Source organism: Drosophila pseudoobscura, chromosome 2 (assembly GCF_009870125.1).
Source record: "Drosophila pseudoobscura strain MV-25-SWS-2005 chromosome 2, UCI_Dpse_MV25, whole genome shotgun sequence".
Taxonomy (NCBI): Eukaryota; Metazoa; Arthropoda; class Insecta; order Diptera; family Drosophilidae; genus Drosophila; species Drosophila pseudoobscura.
Window position 1 is genome coordinate 11,538,097 of NC_046679.1, and position 23,659 is coordinate 11,561,755.

General features: G+C 44.5%; 2 protein-coding genes across 4 annotated transcripts; one reads left to right on the forward strand and one right to left on the reverse strand.

Annotated features, from left to right (window-relative positions):
* Positions 1-1,096: 1,096 nt before the first annotated feature.
* On the reverse strand, positions 1,097-22,457 carry sim (bHLH transcription factor single-minded). 3 transcript variants are annotated; one of them, XM_033385814.1, is made up of 8 exons: positions 22,022-22,457; positions 6,309-6,503; positions 4,992-5,161; positions 4,603-4,704; positions 4,310-4,477; positions 4,047-4,246; positions 3,144-3,250; positions 1,097-3,074 (listed from the first exon to the last, which is right to left on the reverse strand). In XM_033385814.1, the coding sequence occupies exons 2-8, from the start codon at positions 6,481-6,483 to the stop codon at positions 1,774-1,776; spliced, it is 2,223 nt and encodes a 740-aa protein (XP_033241705.1). In that variant the 5' UTR covers positions 6,484-6,503; positions 22,022-22,457; the 3' UTR covers positions 1,097-1,773. The 3 variants fall into 3 exon arrangements, with proteins under 3 accessions (XP_033241705.1, XP_033241704.1, XP_033241703.1); XM_033385813.1 differs by lacking the exon at positions 22,022-22,457 and adding an exon at positions 17,786-17,970; XM_033385812.1 differs by lacking the exon at positions 22,022-22,457 and adding an exon at positions 6,613-6,769.
* Positions 22,458-23,083: 626 nt separating this feature from the next.
* On the forward strand, positions 23,084-23,637 carry LOC6897168 (nuclear envelope phosphatase-regulatory subunit 1 homolog). The gene has a single exon (XM_002137312.3). The coding sequence runs from the start codon at positions 23,199-23,201 to the stop codon at positions 23,577-23,579; it is 381 nt and encodes a 126-aa protein (XP_002137348.2). The 5' UTR covers positions 23,084-23,198; the 3' UTR covers positions 23,580-23,637.
* Positions 23,638-23,659: the final 22 nt, after the last annotated feature.

Consider the following 23,659-nt stretch of genomic DNA (forward strand, 5'->3'; position numbering starts at 1 on the left):
CAACTTTACTTTCATTGCTCGAAATTTTCAATTAAATATTATTTTTTACATATTTTATCTTGGCGCCAAACTCTTTGAACTAAAGCGTGAAATCGGAAACTTTGCAGCACTCAAATGTTCGTACATCTTACATTCTACATTAAGTAGCATGTAGTAATGAACTACAACCTGCAACAGAGACACCTTCAGTCGAACATGAACACTTTTCATGATCCGGCAGCGCTGAAAATTAAGTGGTAGTAGATGGCGCTTTTCTGCAGTGCCACGATATAGCGATGATTTCGGCACGAACGTCTCCTTTGAGCTCTTCAATAGCCCGAAGAAACCTGGCGTACACTTTCAAATACATCCACAAAATAAGTTCCAAGGCGTCAAATCTTACGACAGCTGTTCAGCAAGTCCGTGACCCTTGAATTTCCCGCCACGTAATTGACAGGGAAACACTGCTTCTGTCAGATGCCATCTATCAGCTGATTCCTGTCAAAATTTGAAGAAGCTGCGCCATTTTGTTTGTGTTTTACAGCCGAATCAACGCGCCGAAGTAGTAACGCTGTAAATTGAAAATATTTAGTCGTTTAGATGTGTTAATGTAGGATCTGGTATTCAAAAAATAGTGAAAATACATTGCAAATGACTTATTTGAATAAAAATAACTCATATTCGAAATGGTAGGGTACGTCGGTACTCTTTGAATACCCACTGTATTTCAGCACCTTATTCATTTTGCGGCCGAAAACACGACAACCAATCAGATGATTTCGTTTGCGTTTCAATTGGCAATTCCTGTTTCTACACTGCATTGTGAACTGAACTATAAAGCTATTTCATTCTTATATCCATTCGGACTTGCATGGGGGAATAAGATTTAGCACAACAAAACGATGATAGGCTGTCGTATTCCATATTTGGTTGCTTTGGTTTAATTAATATAAAAAAAAGGAAATTTAAAAAAATTCACCACATTAAAAAATAACTGAATAAACATTTTATTTGCAATGAACATTTGAATTTGTAACTAAAACTATATAATTAAATAAAAACTCGAACCAAATCTTCCATATCGTGGGATATGGGGCTATTAAAACGATCGGAACAATTGAATACTTATCTCTTTATTGTTCACCCACATAATAATTTGTTTATTCAAATTAGAAAAATTCGCGTTAATAGGTAATTTTACATTTACAGTTACGTATGTACTTATGAAGATCATTTTAGATATCTGCACAGTGAGCGGACCCTGCACTATTTACACTTTATTCCATATTTATCCATTTACTACAGATCGTGTGTGAGTATGTTTGTATGTATGGTGTTTATAGAGAGCCGTATGTATGCCTGTGTTTATGTGTGTATGTATTTATTTATAAGTATGTGCAATTCATTTAAGTTAGTTTGTATGAACATCTTACAGCTAGGTCTTAGCACTAAAGTTTAATATAGAATTTGTATTTGCTTTTGCATTTGTTAACAAGAATTTTTCCGTTTCCATCGTTCACATTTCCATTCATTTCTTCTCGAAGGAAAAAAGAAAGTATGCAATAAATAAGAGAAGAGATAGAGAGACAGCGGGAGACTTGCAAAAAGTTTGCAATCCCAATATGGAGGTGGCTCTGCCACATATTACAAATGGAACTGATATATCAGAGATGCACAAACAATAGACCGATAAGACCTGACCTGGCCATGGGCAGCGGGCAGCGGGCGACAGGTCGCCGCCTGAATTGTTTTAGAAACAACAACAGCAGCAGCAGCAGCAACAATTAGTCGCTGCTAATGCACAAAATCGTTGGGTATATAGTGCTGCGGCTCCACAATCACACTGGTGTAATGGGGCGTGGCCACCACCGCCGCGGCCGCCGCAGCGGCATTCACGCTCTTGAAGCTCTCGGCGAAGTCGCTGACAACCCGTTGTTGCTGCTGCTGTTGCTGTTGCTGCTGCTGCTGCTGTTGATGGTGGGGCATTCCGTACTGTGACTGTTGGTATTGCTGGTGCTGCTGCTGCTGCTGCTGTTGCGTCTGCAGACGCTGATGCTGCTGCTGTTGCAAGTGCTGATGCTCCATCAGATGCTGTTGCTGCTGCTGCTGCGAACTGTTGTCGGAGAAGTAGCTCAGCTCGAAGTTGTGGCTCAGATCGCTGTAGGTGGTCTGCGAGGGCGAGGTGCCGTTCACGATCGACGCGTTCCCTGTGGAGAGCTGGCGCTCGCTCTCCGAGCTGCTCGAACAGCTGTTCGAGTTGGCCGAGAAGGGGCGGATCATGGAGGTGGCCACGTCCACAGTGGCATCGAAGTCGTAGTAGTAGTGGTTGTTGTTGTTGTAGTACATGCTGCCCGTTGTGGTGTCCGGATACTGCATCTCCGTGGAGTAGACTCCGGAGGACGACGCTGAGGCACTTGATCCGCCGCCGGCGCTGGAGCCTGTGCCCCCGCCCACGCTGCTGCTGGAGCTGACCACCAGGTCGTTCAGCGGCGGGTACAGCTGCGTGTAGCTGAGGCTGTCGTGGTCCATGCTGCCTCCCTGCTGCTGCTGTTGCTGCTGCTGCATCTGGTGGTGGTGCCACACCCCATTGTTGTTGTTGCTGCTGGGATTGTTGTTGGCCGGCACGGGCGTAACGGCATTGGGCGGCTGCGGCTGCACGGAGAGCGGTAGTTCCGGCTCAAAGTAGGGATCCAACTTGGGACTGGCACTCAGGGCCAGGCTGACCGGCGTGCCCGGCGCCGGAGCCGCTACACTCGCACACTGTGGCACCACCACTGGCACGGACACGGGCAGGGATACTGATACGGGTACGGGAACGGGGACGGAGGCAACCGCTTGAGCCGCCGCCGCCGCCGCTGCGGCTGCCTGGGCAGCCGGCGAGATCGGCTCCCGCTTCACCACGCCCGTCTGAATCTCGTTCAGCACCAAGTCTTTGACCTCTCGTTCGCTCAGCACGTAGTTGACGCTCACAATGAAGACCTCGCGCGAGGAGCGCGAGTTGTGCACCAGCGTGGCGTAGGATTGCACCCAGACCCAGCCGCCGCCCTTGGTCAGGAAGCGGTAATATTTGGTGGTAACTTGTCCTTTGTACAGCACTAAACGGAGAACGGATTCGGTTAGTACGGCCAAGTGGTTGGGGTCTTATCGAGGCTTTGTTTTCTTACGGATTTGATGGGAGCAGCGCATGGCCATGATGTCCGCGGCATGGATGTACTGGTACAGCGTCTTCTCAATGAGGTCCTGCGGCTCGTATCCGGTTAGCTGCGATACTCTGTAAGCAAATAAACAACCGACGTCAGTTGAGGTTATGCTCGAGCTCTACAAACATTTCCAGTTTGAGGTTAGGCCAGATTCGCTTATTTAAACAGCGAGCGGACATTGGTGGTTCCCCTGTTGTGCTGTGCTTTCCTGGTATTTTCCCGGTTTACTTTTGTCAACTTTTGTTCAATTCAATTATGCAGAAAAACCAAGGGCCAAAGGGGCGGCTTTTTCTTTCCCACTTTGGGGTTGCTCGGCTCGGCTCTGCTCTGCAAGGCAGCAAGGGTCCAGAGTGGGACAGACTCCAATACGCTGGCGCGTCAGGGCAACATCATGAGGGTAATTGAGTGACAATAATGTCAGACAAAGTGGGCTGGTTTTTTGGCCCCGCAGCCCCTCACATCCCCCGGTCCGACACCAACACCAACACACACGCAGACAAAGGCAAAATCAAGCTCAAGAGGGAAATGATTTGTTTTTCTTTTTGTCATGTCGCCCCGTTCCTTGCTTACATTTCCTTTTTTATTCTTCCCCTTTCTTCACATTCTTCCCTTTTTATGGTTTTTTTTCTGGTCCTTTGAAAGCATTATCTTTTTGGGGGAGGTTGCTGTAACGTTTTTTTCCGTAGGCTGCGGCCCGTTTAAATATTTGTCTAGTGTCGAATGTACTGGGCTTAAAGTGGAGACACATTCGTAGATGTATGCAGAAATGTCAAGGAATTCCATACACCCACAGCCCACATCTATAGAATTCTAAAGGTCTCCCTTTGCCCACTCGTAACAGGCTTTTCTTTAGAACCAACAACTTACCGCGCATCGAAGAAGATCAGTTTCATGTCCAGCTTCGCCCGAAACATGAACATGTTCTGGTGCAGCTTGATTTCTGTAATGGCAGAGGAAGGCAGCGAGTGACCCACGGCCACCAGGCCGAGATTCTGTATCAGGCTACCCTGTCCATCCCCACAGTCGGGATAGATGCGAGCCTTCAGATAGCCAGAGCAGTGTATCACCTAAACGAGCCACAAATATATCAATGGATAAACGGCGCAGGATGTGGGATCAATCGGACATACCTTGAAGCCGGAGGTGGTGAGGCCCGCGTTCCTCTTGGCCAGGACACACTTCATGCGGAGGAAGAAGGTCTTCTCGATCTCGATGGTGTGCGAGCCGCGGTCGTGGCCGTAGACGGACGGGTGCTGGACACCATTGGGACTTCCGATGGGCGTGTGCGTCTGTGCCAGCTGTAGGGGGATCGAGAGGCGTGAGTACAACATTTGAGTGATCGCAGAGCGCGAGAGGAAAGGTTTGAGAGAGTAGGACTTAGAGGGTAGGAGGGGCCAGAGATTGCTATTTCTTGTCTACTCACTGGATGCTGGTGCATGTGCGGATGGAGCGACAGTATGGCATTCATCTCGTCCTGATCGTAGCTGTGTATGTACTCGAATATCGAGTTTCCCGTCAGCTCCACCTGGCCAACAAAAGAGGATATGCACAAATTAGAGACAAAACCAAGCAGAAAATGAGGTGAGATGTGGTGAGTGCCAATTAGTTGGTGGCAAATGCAAATGCAAATGAATTGCCGGGCTCCAAGGGCCGCGCCTTTTGATGCGCCAACGCCTCGTGCGTCGCGGCCCATTGACTTGTAAATGAAAGTGGCCGCCAGGATACAAAAAGGCATCCATCCGGTCGTCCCGGCGATGCCCGGCAATTTATGCGCATAAATCACAGCAAATCAAAAGAGCGGGCGACACTCACCTGACTAAGGCCCAAGTGCACGGAGGCCGTTTCCGAGATGTACATGATTTTGCCATCCGGCGCCACCACAAAGATGAAGCCGTCCAGCGTCTGCAGCAGATGGGAGCCCAGCTCCTTGATGGTGGCCCCGCGCTGCATGGCCGGCGAGGAGCCCCAAGCTTCGCCGAGTCCTGCAAGGAATAAAGATTCTCGTGAGTTGAGAATTACACAACCTAATTGCTCGTGCAGTCAGCATGGGCATAGCTTAATTCGCAAAGTTCCCACCATCGGAGGCATCAAGCAGCGCCCTACTTGCCACTGCTGACGTCTAAATATTATTCCCAATTAAAGTCATCGAGCGCCGTAGGTGGCCCATTCACAGCCCACCCCATGCCTCACACCACATCCGCATCCTCAGCCACATCCTCAGCCACATCCTCATCCTCATCCTCAAACATGTACTTGTCCCATGTATTGTCATCTATGTATGGCATGTACTTGGTGCCTTCTTGCTCCTTGCTCGGCCCTGCCCTGGCGGTTGTCGTTGTTTGTTGCCTATTATTAAAATAATTATTTCAATAAAGCCAGAAAAGAAAAGCACAAAACGGCCCGCAACAATGGGAACGACACCAGCAAAACGCCTCACTCAGTCCTACTCTCCCACCTCCACCCCCAAGCCTTCCCCCCGCCCCTGCTGTTGTGCAGCGCAACCCTCTTCGTCAGCAGAAAATCTCAGCAGCGCACACTCCCCCAGAGAGGGATGGAGAGACAAGCCACCCACTGGCCACCCACTTCCAGTCCGGCTCTCGTTGCTCGTTGCTTTTTGAGTGAAACAACAGCCGCCATTGTGTTTTAGCCTCCCACCACTAGCCACTAGCCGCACCACCCTCCCACCCACTTCCTGGCACTGCGCTCGACTGTTTATTGTCTGCCCATTGTTGAGTGGTTTTCCCTGGCTGTCCTCGCTGTCCTCCTGCCAAACATATGCTTTAAACAAACACCGCGTCGCCGTTTAAACTTGAAATTTCTTTAGCCTCCGATTCCGATTGCGATTCGGAACGGGTCAGAAAAAAACAACAGAACAACAAAAGGAACATATCCCGCTGTGCGGATACGTGGACACGTAACTCCATAATGAGCGTGGCGGTCGCGTGGCTGTCAAACATTCCGGATCATTTGACATAGCCACGGGGCGACACCCGGACCGAGGCCGGGCCGGGCCGGGAGATGAAAAACCAAGAGCCAAATTGAGCGGCAATTAAGTGAATTCCCGCCCGATTGAGGGATCCGATCCGGAAAGGGCTGTGCAGGAAGTATTCGTTGTCAGGTTGAGCTTACCATCGGGAAACACTTGGCGCATTTTCAAATAGGATGTGGTCAGCCGGATGACGGAGGCCTTGTCCAGCTGTGATGTAATCGCCGCTGGCAGTGGCAATAATTTGGCCAATTCGCAGAATTCCGTGTTTTCCTTTTCACGTCGCGTGCGTGCCGCATTTTTGCTTTTCTCCTTCATGGCACACGTTTTGGCTATATCTGCAACGAAAAAGAGAAGCAGACACAAATCGTTGACAAATCTGGTACACACATCGCCGGGAAAAACTCGTCTCTACTCCCAAAAACCCAACTGAAAACGAAAACCAACCGTGCAATCTGCTCTCGTAAGAATCCTTGCGGACTTTGCGTTGGTTTGTCATTTTTTTTGGAAAATATGTGGATCAATGTCTCGAAATGGATCGTGAGCAGTCCTTCAGCACTTGCTCGTGTCCCTGCGATCACCTGTTTGTAACTGAGCTGCTCTCGGCCAGGACAAGCAGTTTTAACAACGCTCGAACCGGCCTCTGGCTGATCTATCTACCTGTCGCGGGGCTGCAACCTGCCATTGGCTGGCGGCGACTGAACTGGATTCTACCTGTAAGGCCAATTGACTTTTTGCAATGTTACTAATTTGCCCTGATACTTCTGAGCCTTCTGATCCTCTTGCACGACCCGAATGGCAACCGGAAGTAGCCGGTCGTGCCATCTCGCTCGGCCTGACTTCTGCATTCAACAGGTTGACTTTGCCAACCGCAGGAGTCTGACTTTTATATACACGCATACATATGTATATAAACATAATAGACAAATGATGGCCCACGCACACACACACACACACACTCACACACAAAACGAGAGAGAGGGAGATGAGTTATATATACATTTTCTCCATATATATGTATGTATATTCTCTGCTCAGGATGACCCACAGCCAGCGTCGCCATGTGGCCGGTCGTTGTCTTTCCATTGATAGTTTCGAACGTGATTTTGGCGCAGTTTTGGCAAATTCCAAGCCATGGGCTCCTGCTGCTTTATTTCTACTTCTCCTTCTTTCCTTTCGTACGGTATATTTTTTGAGTATTTTAAAGAACTTGGCCATTTACCTAGATTTTAAAGCCTGAATAGAATTTGCACGTAATTACAAGTTTATTGACTCAGGTCACGTAGTCTCCGATTCGAAGCACTGCCCGAAATGTAAACCTTCAGTATCGGCCACACCAGAAATGAAACATTTGTCAAGAGTCAAATATTGAGGCAATTGCAGACATCCGTTACGCACACGGGACACACTCGCAGGAGCAACAGATTTGCTCAATGATCATAATCCTAAAGAGCATTCTCCGCTAATCCGCAACGCAAATGTGGCAACATGCGCGTCTGAAGTACCCGCCGCACCGCAGCCGGCGTGGCAGCTTCTCTCCTCTATTGAATGAGAGAAAAAGGCGTTTTCATTTGGGCCGCGACTGTTATAAATGCCTCGACCCGCGGACCCTCTACGGACGGAAGGACGGAAGTCAGGAGTCAGTTACAGGGATGAGCAGCATCTGCGAATTGTGCGAGAGTCCAGCTAATAAGATAGTTTATGATCCCTAAGTGGGTCACAAATGATTCAGGATATTCGCTCTTCTTTAGCATTTCATATTAATTCTCGTACTCGTATAAATAAGTCAGTTCAGATGATGTATGTATCACCATTGATTCTCATGGGTATAAGCTCAATCATAAAGAAACGGAAGTCAGAACTTCAATTATAGAAGAAGGAAATCACAGACTCAGTCAGCTCATTATCATGTACACGCATATTGAGGTTTTTTAAATATTAAATGACCATCAAATACTCTACAAAAAATGGTTCGAATCCACTTTCACTATACTAATAAACCAATAGATTTTGAATAGATTTTCTCTATAAATCTATAAAAAGTGAAATAAATAAGGCTAAAACATAATTGCATTTTGTATACATATTTTTAGACTAGTTTCTAGTCTAGTTTTAGAGATAAGAAAAAAATAAATATGCAATATATTACAATAAGAAAAGTTGTGCTCATATATCCATATTTCTTCCATAATTTTGATAACTAAAAAAAAGGATAATTAAATATCACTATTTCTGTGAAAAGCTTAACACCGTCTTCACCGATTTGAATGTTATTTTTCTGAATAAATAAAAAGTAAAATACACAAATAGATAGACAAAACTGAACCAAAAGAATTTAATTTAATCACCTCATGAAAGTTTTTGTTGTCTGATTACCTATCTTTAAAAATTTGAGAGGAAAAGATGAGTCGAATGACTGATAATCACTTATGAAAAGTTATATTAAATCAGTTTTGGAGGTTAAAAGGTACCCGGCCGTATTGTATTTTAATATTTTATATATCAACATATAAAAAATATAACCACCTTTTTTCATTCGTTAAAGCTTTATCTGGGAAGTTAAACCTTAATATTTATACAGTAATTTTTAACCATAAAATAAAGATCAATTCTTTACATATGACTAGAACAATGTAGATACAAAAAAATTATAATTTTATATCGTATGAAGCTCAATTAAATGAGTTTTTGTTAATGGTGTCATGTGGTTTTCGGAACTAAATATTCTCATATTTAAAGTGTAGAAGAATAGATAAATCACTAGCCACAGTCGGTCTTCCCGGAAAGTGTATAAAAACTCAACTCACGCTTCGACTGGTCTCCCACTGAACCGATCCGAAACTGAGAAATTCCCCTCCCTTCCCAACTTGACCTTAATCTGGTTAGAGGCAAACACAGGCCAACTAAAAACAAATGAAAAAAGTTTAAAAATAAAGTCAACACGAATATTCAGACTGAACTTGAACTACAGAGAAGACAGCGGCCAAAATGGAGAGTGCTAGGGAGGATGGAAAGATTGCGTAGGAGTGGCCTCCGGGGACAGGTAAGATGTTAGACGTTCCCACGCTGCAGAGCATGGGAAGAGGAAACTATAGAGTCCATAAAGCAATTAGAGGGACATTGGACCCTCGGTCACCTTCCGCTGGGCCGATGCTAATGTGGGAGTTGCGGCCACGGCGCTTCTCGGCATGCGGCGGGCATCCTCATCCTCATCCTTGTCCTCGTCCTGAGTCACATTCCCATCAGCATCCTCGACAGGTACGAATATGTTAAAAACCCGCTGGTCAGTTCTCACGCTAGCGAGTTTAGCGGGGATTTCCAATCGGCCGATTGATAACCATGCGGGAAAAACGGCGAAAACAGTCAGCACATGTCCGGGAAGTGTGAGAAAGCCACTGAGCGAGCGAGAGGAAGAGGGAGAGGGAGAAGGACCATGGCCAGGACCAGGTACATGCCACAGCAGAGATTCCCACACACCCGCACCAGCACCCGCAAACGACCAGTCCTATCAGGTGGGAAGCTGCCACAGCAGGCGGAAAACTCAACATACGTTTTCAATGTGCGTAACATATGCCATTGTAACACTCTTGCCGGCCCGATAAGAGTCGCTCCTGTTCGCTGTTCCCTGTTCCCTGTTCCTGCCGAAATGTTCACCCATTTGGCCGACACCCACTCCCTGAACCATTTGCTCTTTTCCTGTGTTTTTCCAACGCACATGAAGTTTTTATCTTGAAACAACAGTCGGCGTCGCGACGTTGAAGGGGCCAACAGACCCAACACCAACCTCCCCCCGCATCCACACCAATCCAGCAGTTGCCAGTGGTGGCACCACCAGCGAATGGGTCGCAAATTTTAATGCTCAGCTCGCGCTTAATTTTCGGATTATAACCCGTAAAGCAAACAACGGCGCAGTGTCCTTAGCCCCGGACCAGACCCGTGACTGCCTCCGTACATTAACCCAATTTCAATATGCTTTTTGATTTGTTTGCGCGGCACTTTAACATTATCAAACAAAAGTTTATGCAATCCGAGGGGTATGTTCCTTGGGTTCGAGTCTGCTCTGTGTGTGTGCGTGTGTGTGTGGGGGGGTGTTGGGCGTACGTTTTTAATTGCCTGCAATAACAAGTAACGACGGTCATGCCAACAACAACGAAGCCAGTAGCATCGGCAGCACCAGCACCACCACCAAAAACCGAGGGAACACAAGGCCCTAGCTTTGGCTTTGTTTTTGGTTGCCCAAATCCGCTAATTGCGCACAGTTGTCGTTGTTTCTGGCCTCCTGTCTTGCTGTTGTTGGTGTTACTGATTTTGTTGGAGTTTGGGGTTATGACTACAATTGGCTCTTTTATGGCGCCTTAATGTATGCAAAGAACGGCCTATTGATTAGCATAATGGTTAATGGCCATAGAATAAAGCAAGGATTTTCGCAAAGGACACCAGAGTTCGCAGAAAAATTTACCAAATGACGCACAACAATCACATGATGTCACAAGAACGATGAAAGAATATCTGCCAAAACGTTTAGCACATATTCCCGAATAATCCAGGAGGTCTGCAAAAGCTTAAAACTATCACAGAGGAAGTCGGAATACTCGTTTGGGTTATAGACTTAGGTACAAAAATTAGTTTTACAATATATCAAATTATTGTATCTGTCAAATATATTTTCTTAATGGTATGAAATGTTTTTTTCAACAACAATACAAATTATAGAAATGTGGCTAATAAGGTCTCAGGAATGAAAAGTGTATAGTATATGTATATATTTACTTATGGGCTTTTTCGAATTATAATATGCACGATATCAAAATTCCTTTTATATATAAATTCTTTAGATAATTTATGGTGCATCGACTAGGTTTCCTATAAGGAAAACTAGGTTTAAAAAGGGCATTCAGATTTTATATAGATAATACGACATATGTAAGACAGATACAGTCCCTTAGAAGAAGGCATTCTGGTTTCATAAGTAACAATGTGCTTAAATGGGATCATCAAAGGAGATTCCAATTGTTTAATTCTAATGAATTCATTTTAAATCAACTTTTATTGAATATTTGTATCTCTGTACTCCACAAATAGCAAACGAATAGCGCAATCGAATTCCAGAGTATTAGTAATAATCATTTGTAAAAACTTGCATATGAAAGTTTGTATGTAAATTTCAAGTGAAAACCAGCCAGAAATTCGCCCAAAGTTCCAACCACAATTGGGAATTGTTGCTGATTGCATTTATTTACTATTAATCCGGTAAATTATTGTGCATAAAGCTTTTTATAAATCAAAAGTAAAACAAATCCCGATGCAAGCCCCAGGGCAAACATCGACGAGCAGTCTGAAATGCGAAAGCAGCGAAGTGAAAGCAAATAAAACCAAATCGAGCCGACTGACCAAGCCCATAATCGTAATAATAATCAACCAACACATCATAATCACTGTTTTCATTACACTATATTTTCAAAAATAATTATGCATGTATTTTATTTGTGTTTGTCCAACACACACAGGCAGAGACCCAGGCAGGGCTCCCGGTTCACAGCTCCCGATCCGATCCCCACGGGAATGGAGTGGGTATACTCGTACATAGAGCAAATACGTACGTAAAGCGATGAGGCGTTCAAAATGCGAAAGTAAACTTTCAAATGAAATAAAAAAACAACAGCAAAAACAAGCAGAGCAACAACAAATACGGCAGCAGCAGAATGTGTACCAACGGCAGCAGGAGAGAAGCAGCCAGCAATAAATACGGAAAATCTCGAAAATATCACGTAAAATCGATCAACAATACAAACTTGCAACCAAATGGCCGATGGGCCGCGTCGGCATCAAGAACCCCATGGCCCAGCACCAGCATCAAAACCGACCCATCCCTGTCCCCGTCCCCGTCCCTGCCCCAGTCCCAGTCCCTTCCAAAGCAGACCGACTCGTCTGTCGGTCGGTACCTCCTTGGGAAATCAAACAAGTCAACATGTTGGCCGCGCACAGAAACAACTTCCGAGGGTCAAATCGATAATCATAATTTTGTGCCCAGCATTCAGCATCTCTACTGTACACTTGTCCTCTGTCCGACCTCACCTACGCGTAAATACCCAAACACCTCCATTATCACTTACAGGGGCGAAGTACGTATCCGAACACATAGACCTGGACCCGGACCCGGATCTGGACCTGGACATGCAGCCCAAAGTGGCACTGGCCCGAGCCGCCTCCGCCGCCTATTGTTGTTATTGTTGGCCGTTGTCAGTACGTGATGTTCACTATAAATTTGAATTTGATTTTGAATTTGCTCTAAAACGGCAGCGGGAAACGGCAGCAGGAACAACAATGGGTCCATGCTGCACTTGGACCATGCTGCACTTGGACCCATTGTTCGGCTACCATCGCTGATGGTGGACACTGAACAAATATGCACGTGGAATCTGGCAAATAGCCCTGCCCGACTGGAACAATAGTGTCAGCATAGTGTTACAAATAGAAGTTGGACAAACAGCACAACTATCAAGTATTTCGAGTGCTTACTTGTAGTACAACATTCAACATTTATATAAGAATATTTAACAAATTTAAGTCACATTAAACAAAATATTTTCGAAGACCAATTCGGCTATATTATCCAGTCGTAGATTAATCAACTCTCCATATTTCTTTAACAAGAAAAGAAGATCTACCATTTTATAATTTAATAAAAACTTTAACTTTCAAGGACGCTTTTCAAGTTTCAAAGGCAGCAGAAAAACAGTATTATACACAAGTCAATCCATTTAGCCAGTTCTTATTCTGCCAAGTTATTTAATTATAAATATATATTATATATATTATGATTGCCTGAAGGAACTCTAAACCGTTTGCTGCAAAGAGATCGAAAAATGTTACGATTTGATGTAAAATAATACTATAAATATTTTACATATAATTGTTCAGAAAATAGGGAACATTTTTATGAAATAAATACCCCTGTGTTTTTGTTCAAGGGCTGCTGATTTCAGCAATGGATTTCACTCATATTTCATTATTTTAGCCCACATTTCTGGATCTCCTAGTCCCCTTGGTAATGACTCTATTTCGTATCGAAATTATTCAGAAGTCAATCTACTGCGTATTCATTTAGCAGTTTACGATACCATTTTGCTGCTGCACTAAGAGTACAGGCAAAAGCAACAACAACAACAACTACAACAAAAAATAAGAAATTCTGAGGCTCAGTCGCTGCGCTGGGTGTAAAATGAAACAAAAGTATGGCTGGAGAAAAATCAATACAAAGTCACGTTTTAGAGAAAATCACGTTTCATTAGATACCTATACGAGTATGAACACATACACACAGACATATACCATGACTACTACACGCACACATACAACTGCATATATACAAGGCATTAAAATTCCATTGTTGCTATAATTTCGTTTTATGCAAGCGAAAATAAAGACAGCAAAAAATACCCGTCATTGAATCGTTTTCGGAAACTGTTCTGAAAGTCAAATGAAAACTTTAAGTGAAAGGCGGCCATATTTAAAGTATCCATTTTTATACTGCACACACACACACACAGAGACAGCTGCACATATATATAAATATACTTATGGTTTTTCCGAGTATCGCTCGGCAACCCTCACCTTGAAATTTACGACACTTTTCACTTTATTATCAAATGCTGACACTTCAGTTTTGGGGGCCAGAGCGGGCTAAAAATATCTGATTTCTCCATCTCGGGGGAGGATCAACAGGCGTGGCTAGGATTTCCTCCCCACAAAATCCGGCAGGAAATTGAGCTCTTAAAGATTGTGCCTAAGCCTAGGCAATTAGTTGGTTCTCCTCAAAATGGTGTTGAAAATTTTGGGATTTTAGGGCCTTAACTTTAAATTAGGCATAAAAAGGTGCGGTGCGCTCTAAATGATTAGTGGCTGTTCTTAAATTTCGGCATAGTATGAAGTATTTAATATCTTATGTTGATCAAAATGGAAAATATATCTCCAGTTTATAAGATCTTTGCGGCTAAGCGCCGCCCCTTGGTGGAGGAGCAGTACAGAGCCGAGATCTCTTAACGTACAGCAATTCTTTGCTGTTTTATTGTTATTGTTATTATTTGTTCGCTTCTGTCTACGCTCTTAATTTTTGTATAGCACTTTCTCAACGTTCGTCATCGTACGGGAGCTGCGATCATCGCCATCGATCATCACCAATCGCAAGTTCCGTCGTCTGTCCTATGGTCTGCGGCCTGTTATTCGAAATTATTATAAACCGAATCTAAAATTATATTTAAGATTATATTGTAATCACTCTGCCTCTGTCTAATCCCTCTTTTCAATAGAGAAGATTTCAGTAAAGCAAATAAAACGATATGAAAAGCTTAGGTTTTTTGATATGCTTCCGTAAAATACATTTTCAGAGTAAAAGCAAATAGTGCATCTGGTTATTCGAAAGGCAAATGCCTATGGTATACCACAATACCACGAGTAACCCCAAACTCTTAAGGATAAATGAAGGCGTAACCCATTAAATGTTTAAAAGTAAAGGAATTACCAAGTTTTCATGCAGGAAATTGTTACACTACTCGTATCAGAGTCGACGTGTTCGTTTGAACAGCGCAGCAAAATTACAGCATTAAGCGGATTTCCTCTCTGGAAGTCAAACACGCACACACACCCACACACACGCGCACACCGATATGCCGGCACCAATACTAACAACCAAGATAAACACTCACCGATATGGTGGTAGGAACAAGAAGCATAAGTACAAGAAGAAGAGGGACCAGAACAAACAGCCCCCTCAGACCAAAACCCCTGGGCTTGCATATGTGTGTGTGAGGGCATTCATCAAAAAATGCACGACACAAAAGAATATAAAAAGCATCAAATTCTAGACAAGACCAGAACTACAGCAAACGAGCACAGGAAACAAGGTACTCATTCACACACGCACACACACACACACACACAGCAATCATCTATCGAGCCATAAAGCTGACAGAAGAAACAACAATGAGAGAATAAGAAAATGGTGTCTCAGTCCCAGGTAGCATTTGAGCAGCATTAGGACGCAGGCAGCAGGCACAGTGGTGCATCTGACGACCAATAGGCGACCAAAATAGATATGGCAAAGGTCGCTGACACTTAAGAGGGAGGACTCCAAAATGTCTTTGGATGGGGCTGGGAAAGTTGTTGTATTCCATAATTTGATTTCATTTCCTCTCGCATGACTTCTGAGGTGGAACATATAACAAAAAGAACAGTAATCGGGGGGTTTCATGTGGATAAAATATGGGTACTTTGTAGTTTAACAAGGTTTATATTTAACGATTGCAATAAAAACCATCCCCATGTATTTGAGCTCAACTTTAGTATAAAAAGCATACAAATACTGTCTCATATAAATCTAAGAAATCTAATCTAAAGAAAGCTAAAATTATATGAAAAAGATGAGATTTTGCGTCCGTTTTGACACAATCAAATGGCTTTTAACTGAATGATTCAAACGTATTTCGTTCGAGTACCAAGAAGTTGGGCAGAATAAGAAAATCGAAGAGAAAATGTAGAGTGTTTAATATAAATTATATCAAATGAATAGTTTTTTGTACACAAAACTGTATTTCTCTTGTTTAAAAGAAACCTCTTTGGGATCGATATATCAATAAATACCACAACCCCTTTTCTCCTGTTTTAACAAAATAACATATATACAGAACAAACAGATTGTAGAAGAACACACAGAACACGATCTGTGTCCACTGTGCGCTGCGTTCTTCGGTTCATTCACCGACCATTGCAATACGGCTGCGCTGCTGTTGCTGTTATGCTGTTCAGTGTAACAAAAAAAAAAACAGGTTTTCAAACTCATACACACAGATACACTCATACAGCCACATGCCACCCTCTGGCAAACAAAAACAGCGAGCGCAAGCGAGAGCGGAAGAGCCAACAACATTTTCTCATTGGCTGTCTTGGCGCGCTTAATGTGCCACACACACACACACAGGCGCACACATACAGAGGGACGCGGGCCTGGAACGGCAAACTGGAACTGCCAGCGGTGTGTGCGTGCATGTGTGTGTGTGTGTGTGTGAGTGTGTACAAAATGTTTATGTATGTTTGTATTTGTGTTGCTGTTTCCGTTGTATCGCGCCTGTTCACCGCCGCCGCTCCGCCCACACACACAGAGGCGCATAATTGTTGTATGCCTGTCTGGCAACGCCTTAATAATTGTTATTTGAGTTTCATTTTGTTTTCTATGCTGGTATGCGTGCGCCTCCTTCTCTCTCTCTCTCGCTGCGTGTGTGTGCCGTTACACTCCATTAGCGAACATTTCTGGCATTCGAGTGTTAAGCTTTCTCTTTCAGCCCTTTTTTTTGGGGAGACCGACGACAATCGTTTGGATTTCGCTCGTTGCTCGAAATCTTTCTCCTTTTCTGAGCCATTTCCCTTTCCTCTTACGCACGTTTTTTTTTTGTGTCGTTGTGTGTGTTGTCTGTTGAGCTCTTCCGCTTGTCAAAATTCAATGTCAGTTTTGCGATTGTGTTGGTGCACGAGTGGGTTTTCCTCCTATTGACATGGCCGCCATATTTTTCTTCGTTTCTTGAATAACTCGTAAATATTTTATTTCCCCTTTAGAAATGTTTAACCATTTTATGCCGCTCATAAAAATGTAAATTTCGTTTATTTCCCTCATTTTAAAATTTGCTGTTTTGTTTTGTCCATAAATATGTACTCAAGAAAACTAAATAAATACGACAAACAAATTAAAATATAATGTGACAGTATAATGTTAAAATATACATATACTGTTGAAGTCGCGTATTTCTCCACCTTACAATCCAAAAAAAAAATCTCTAATAATCATCTGTGTTAACAATAATATTGTTGTTAAATATATTCAAAAATGCATCTCTCCCCATTTTTAGCAATATAATTTTTAATTTTGTAAGTCCTTAAATAAAAAAATAAATTTAGTTTGTTCGTTTCTGATTTACAAAAATCTGATTTCCTCAAAAAATTTAAGTGTTTTTAAACGTTTGTATTTTTTCTTGAAATTTAAAATTTCTTTGAGAAACTTTATTGGATGAAACCTTGTTTTGCAAACTTTAATACTATTTTAAATTTTAAAAAACTTGAACATGTACACCAACGGAAAAGACATTCCGAATTAATAATTGTTCTAACACAAAAGATACGTTCTTTATTATGGCACTCTTTTGAGTCGCGTCCAAAGTTGTTTCTAATATTTCAGGGTCTTTTCTTCCTATATGCACATCATAAAGAACGGTCCACACTTGCCACGCTTTACTACTGAAAGTGTAACCCAATATTTTACAAACACAACTCAAAATGCACTTTGCCACCGAAGGAGGCATGGTTGCGGGGGCAGACAAAATCGGCCCCGCCCGGAAACCTCCCCTCCGCCACCCTTCAGCGTGCTGCCTGTCGTCTGGGGCAGACAAAACAAATCATTTTCGGTGGCTACCGTATATGCAAACAATACGAGAACCAAAAAACGAGAAAAAAAAGAACAACAGAAAAAACAAGAACCCCGAGACACTGTAAAAACAAACACTCTGAGGGCAGGGGCTGGCCAATGCAGCTGCAGACCCGCTAAACCTCGCTTAGTCCGGGGGCTAATGATTACTTTTGGGATCCATCTCATAAGCAAGTGGCTTTGAGTGCAGGCTGCATCGCTTGAGGGAGTCGACGGCCAAGATTCTGGAGTTGCAGAACGTCCGCGAGATCGTAAATTATGCCACATAAAACGCGCGCGACAACGACAACGACGAACGACAACGACGACAGCGACAGCGACTCCAGCAACGACTTGGTCACTGGGTGCAGTGCGACTTGATTCGACACTAAGCTGACCGCAACTAAAACGCTCCGGCCGTCATCGCTGACGCCGACGACGCTGCCCTGGCCAGAACGGTTCGGTTCGGCTCTGCTCCGCTTGCTCTGCCTTAGATTACTTTTGATTGGGCTCTTGGCTGGGGCGGGGGGGGGGGCTACGGTTCCAATGTCGCCTTCGCTGCGGACAATGTCACATGTGATGGGGCCAAGACGCTGCTCAAAATAAACAAACAGCCGCCGAGCCCGGATCGGCCATGACTTCTGCGGAGTTGGCAAAAAGTGTTGCATTTCACTCGAACTGCAGCGACTTTCTTTCGGCTTTCTTTGCCGCGACATTTGCTGACCCAAGCCCAATCAGAAGGCGACGCCAGTACCCCCCAGACTCTTACCATAAAAGTTATATAAGCCAAAAGTTGACCCCTGAATCAGATCGTACCACTATCCGAGCATACATATGCTTGGATCAGCACTAAAATTTGGACTGCCCTTTTTGTAGTCATCGCTTGCCTTTGTTGCTGTGGTCACTCCACTCTTTGGACTCTCGTCTTACGCGATTCATTCATTGATCGACTTATGGCCGATCACGCCTGGTATCTTCTGGCACTTGTCGGCCGGCCCCGTGGCACGTGTTGCTGATTTGTTGATGTTGGCTGGTGCCGTTGTCGATATTGGCTTTTTTCAGCTGCCATTTGTCTCTTACAATGTTTTGGCTTCTTATTTTTTTGTCTTTTTTGTATGGTGCTGGCGTCGATGAGCTAATCGGCTATGACGTTTGTGTTTTCTTGCAAGTGTAGCACAATTTTGCCCTCAGCTGGGCAATGCGATGTTGTTGCTGGCTCTACCACGGCCGCTGCTGCTAAATCTGCCACTATCATCGCTCGACGTGCAAAAATTTGAAATATTCTCAACGGATATACATATGTACATATATACAGTACATACAGTAGGCCCTCCCACCTCAGATAGTAAAACCAAGTGTGAATCATGGCTGCGGCGCCTGTCTGAAATACACGGAATTCAAGACACAAAACTAGATCGGGTCGGAAACAAAGCCGCCCTTTTAAGATGATATTAAGCATATAAGAATCAAATTTGTAACCTTTTAAGAACCTCCTAAAGAGTTAAAGATTTAAAACCAAATAGATGGATCTAACCAAGCATGTATCTAATTATTTATAATACATACATTCTCCATAATGTAATGCCAACATTTTAAAGAAAAATACTCTTTATAGATCACATGAAAATATTAAAGATCACTTCACAAAAAAAATTAGAAAAAGCGCTTCTCAGAAAAAAAATATATTACAAGATTGTGAGATGAAATATTTCTATGATCTTAGTCTAGGGGCCGGGACAAAGCATCCCTCAAGCCATGCATTCCCATGCTCGCATGTCAGCCCGGCCCACAGATCGAGATGCGTATCTGAAGACGTTCGATGATCGCATAATACTCGTATGCACACATGCAAGTTGGACACGAGGATTCCCATATTTTCGGCACAAAAATCCCGAACCCTTTTCTCATAAACACCAGAAGAGGGAAAAACTTACAAGTTTGAAGCGCCAAAGATACAGATATGTGCACAGGCACAGGCATGAATATGAAACGCGTATGCGGGCCTGTTATCCGATAGCGGGATGGCAAGACGAAGACCAACAGGAGGACGAGGAGACAGGCACAAAGGACACACCAGCAAGTATCCGAGCTATGTGGCTGTTCACTTGGAAACAAAGTTGCGGCTTCGGTTGGAGATCGATCAGATTCGATATCGGTGCGGGGACGTGATCTAAACAATGGCCACAGGACATGCGGACAGGACTATCCCGAAACCGAGGCTGAGCGTCAGAGTTGAAATGCCCAACAAAACACGGAAATGTGTGCCACGATGCTGCAGCTCGTGTGAGCGCATAAATTAGGCCATAAACAAGTAGCTGTAAAAATTAAGAAAATATTCTATATATAATCCAAAATTTTGGGTGTGAAAATTGTTCAACTGTTGCTCCAGCTGCAAGCCACGCTCCAGTGCCGCCCCCCCACCCACTCTAACGGAAGCTGCACAGCCGGAAAAACGCTTCAGTCCCGGATTCGTGGCAGGGCGATGTCAACCAATTGGATTTGTGGCAGACATAGTGGCGGCAGTTGGGCCTTGAATGCCGAAAGGAGTTGTGCAAGAGGATGCTGATGGGGCACAGGAACAGGCACGGCTGTGCGGCTCAATTACATTGCCGATTGAGCGTGAAATTGTAATGCTTGATTTGATTTCACGTGACAAGGAGACCCTAGGGCTAGGCAGAGACACCAGCATGCACACACATACTCGTACAATATACATATACTCCTACATGGCCATATAAATATATATGTGTCTGGGTTTCTAAAGGACTGACATCCTCTCGAGGGTCTGAGGCTCGTTTTCAAATTGGACACAGCCGCTAATTTGCTTGGCGCGCGCGACACCTTGTGGACTGGTGGAGTTGTGGAGTTGTGGAGTTGGCGACCCGTCATGGTCACTTCTGGTACAACGCTGGTACCGCTGGTCGCTGCACAACACCAATATCCCTTGCCGAATGCTGTTTTGTTTGTTTGTGCTTTTCGCCTCTCGGGTCGGCACTCTCTTTCTCGCTTCCTGGAAGTATTATAGTAAATTTCCCGCATATCTTTCGTGTGTCATTGTCGCCTGGTCTGGTCTGGTCCGGCCCGGGCGGCTTTGGCCTGCTCTGTCTCAGTCTCCGTCTCCGTCTCGGTTTCCGTCCGCCGTCACCCCCCTCCTGCCAGATTATTAGTTATTATTTTTGTCATAAATGCAAATTAGCTATACGCAATTTGCATATTCTACATTCAACTTGAAATGCATACTGTCTCGGCAACTCTCGTTGGTCATTGTAAAGACCTCGTCTGGAGCCTGGTCTCTACGGCTGGCATGGACCCTGACCGGACTGAACACTTGGATATATTTGGGACTTAGATGGACAAAGTCTTCTTTGTCTTGATGAAGCTGACACTTTTCCTTTCAACATACTCGTTATATGATTATACTCGTGACATTTCCATAGCTATTTTTATCAACAAAATCTTTAAAACAGATAAGTATTAGCATCATTTTTGTAAGAGCGAAAAAACGTTTTAAAATGACTCAAAGGGTATACTACGAACCGATTTTTCCTGCTCTATTCATTTTTTAAACGAATACAAACTACACGCAGATAATATTGCTCTGAGATTTAAGATTACTATTGAGGTAAACACCAAAATCTCTTCCAAATAATATAAAATGAAAAAGTCTGAAAACTCGAAAGTTTTGCAGGTGGTGCCAGGAGTTTAATGAACAGGGAAAATTGTCTGGTTTCAGATTCTACTCTCTATAATGCCATCGATCCGCAGCGGGGACCATTAAAAAGAACGAAAAGAACCGTTGAGTTGACTTGTTTTTTATGGGGACTACAGTGGATTCTGTAGAAAAGTCGGGCCGATGACCACAGCGACACAGGATCTGGAATGTCTGGCCCGAGAGGGGTTTCTTTTTAACGCAATTCGATTTGCTGCTTTTCCCTTTTCATAATTATAAAATGTTTGTGGCTGTGCCTTAATATTTGCATTTGGCAGTGGGGCGTTTCGGTTTATGGGTTTTTTTTTCGGGGCTGTATTATTTCGTTTTATTGTTATTGTTGCTAAAGAATAATTTGTGATTTTTGTTCGTTTCGGGACGGCGCAGAAGTAACCTCCGCCGACGGCAGCCTCGGGCTGTGGGCGTCATATTACAGACTGCGGCTGTGACATGCCCTCGATGACGATGACGATGACGACTCTGGACTCTGGATGCCATGGCTGGTGGCTTCTTTGTTTGTCGTACACATGTTTTTCAAATGCATTTCCCTCGATCATCGCCTACGACAATTCGCATTGAATTTCACTTGTTTGCTTGCACAATACTTTTCGTTTGGTGTTTGGTGTTTGGAGGGAAGGTTACTTTGAAGGGTTATGAATCATACGACTCATCGCAAGGATCTGCGGCCTGCCACTCACCTCTGGCAGCTATCCGTTTTGCCGCTGGTATTGTTGCAGTGGGGCAGCCGTCGATAATCCCAACTGGAGAGGCGCAGCGTAACAGAGAATCGCTGTAACGACCGCGAACCGAGGAATGCTAATTGTTGCTAGCACATTTTTGCAATCAATTTTTAAACAAATTTAAATGTGCTGCGGCCGAGCAAGTTTTATGTTTACGATGGAAATGGCGAAAATCGGCTTAATGGGCCCGTCACTTTTTTTATTGGGCTCTGGTCACGGCACTGGAGCAACAATTTGCAACATATTCGCTTGTCAAAGTTATTTGGACACTATTTGGATTGGATAGCACTCAAACTGAAGACCACTGGCACGACGAATAAACGCTCCAGGATGGATGCACGGACGGCGACTCGGCGTGGACGCGCAGCTGAAAAGCTGAACCAGCGAGGCGGGCGGCGAACGAATGAGTGATACTCGGATGGACCGAGCTCAGGCTGCAGTAACTGGGGGCAAGAGCAGCAGCAGCAGCAGCGGCAGCAGCAGCATCAGCTCGGGCAACGGCAGCAGCGGCGGTGGCGGTGGCAGAAGGCTGCCAAGTGGTGTGGAGGCGCGACGAGTGCGCACGCACACTGACTCAAACACACGGATACACACTCGCAAAGGAGCCAGCCCGTAGACTGGAAGTTGGTGGTGGCGGAACATGCAACATTCCAGTGGCTTTCCAGCCAGCGCACGTTTGTGTGCGTGTATTAATGAATGAAACGCCAATGCCACCAGACCGCTCTCCTCCTCCTCCTCCTGCCACTCGGCCATCCCACCCTGCCACTCACGTTTCTGTGTGCTTTGTTTGCGACTGCCACACGTGAACGAGAGCCAGCAGATCTGCTGCCACAAACGTGCGTGCCCAGGACGTAAAATAGCTGCGCATGCGTGCGGTGTGCCAAAAGGTATTACGGCCATGGAGCTATATTTAGACGTGTTTTACAAACTACCAGCACTTTCGATTCTAGGAATAATCTGTTTTACATGAACATACAATTCAGGATTCGTACATATTCGGTGGCAACTTAAAAAGAAAGTACTTTGTAAATCCTGTCAAAATCTATGCATCTACACACAAAATTACACAAAATTCTATAACCTGGGAAAATTTAAACCTTTTAAATCGGTTACGAGCAATGAGAAAACTGATGCAATGGAACCCTCCGATGACGAAGATCTGAAGGCTTTCGAGCTGCGACTCACCGAAGTGGTTCTCTCGCACAGACCGACCTTCCGATGGCGCATTCTCCTGTCCGCCATGTCGATATGCACGGCCATCGGGGCCTGGTACTGGCTGAGGGATCCCCACACCACCGTTGTCCCTCTGACGGAATCCCTCTGGATACACCCAATCTTCGCAGCGGCCACAGTAACCTTAATTGTACTCTTCATCATAGGCATACAAAAGTTGGTCATAGTGCCGAAGGTCATCACAACGCGAGCCCGTTGTGTTCTTGGAGACTTTAACATGAGCTGCGATGACACGGGCAAACTGATCTTGAAGTCCCGCCAAAGCTACGACGCCACCACATGAGTACCCCACCGCTACCAAGACAATCAATTAGTTAATGCATAGAACAACTATCGAAATACTCTTTCCTCCATGCCTTTTTT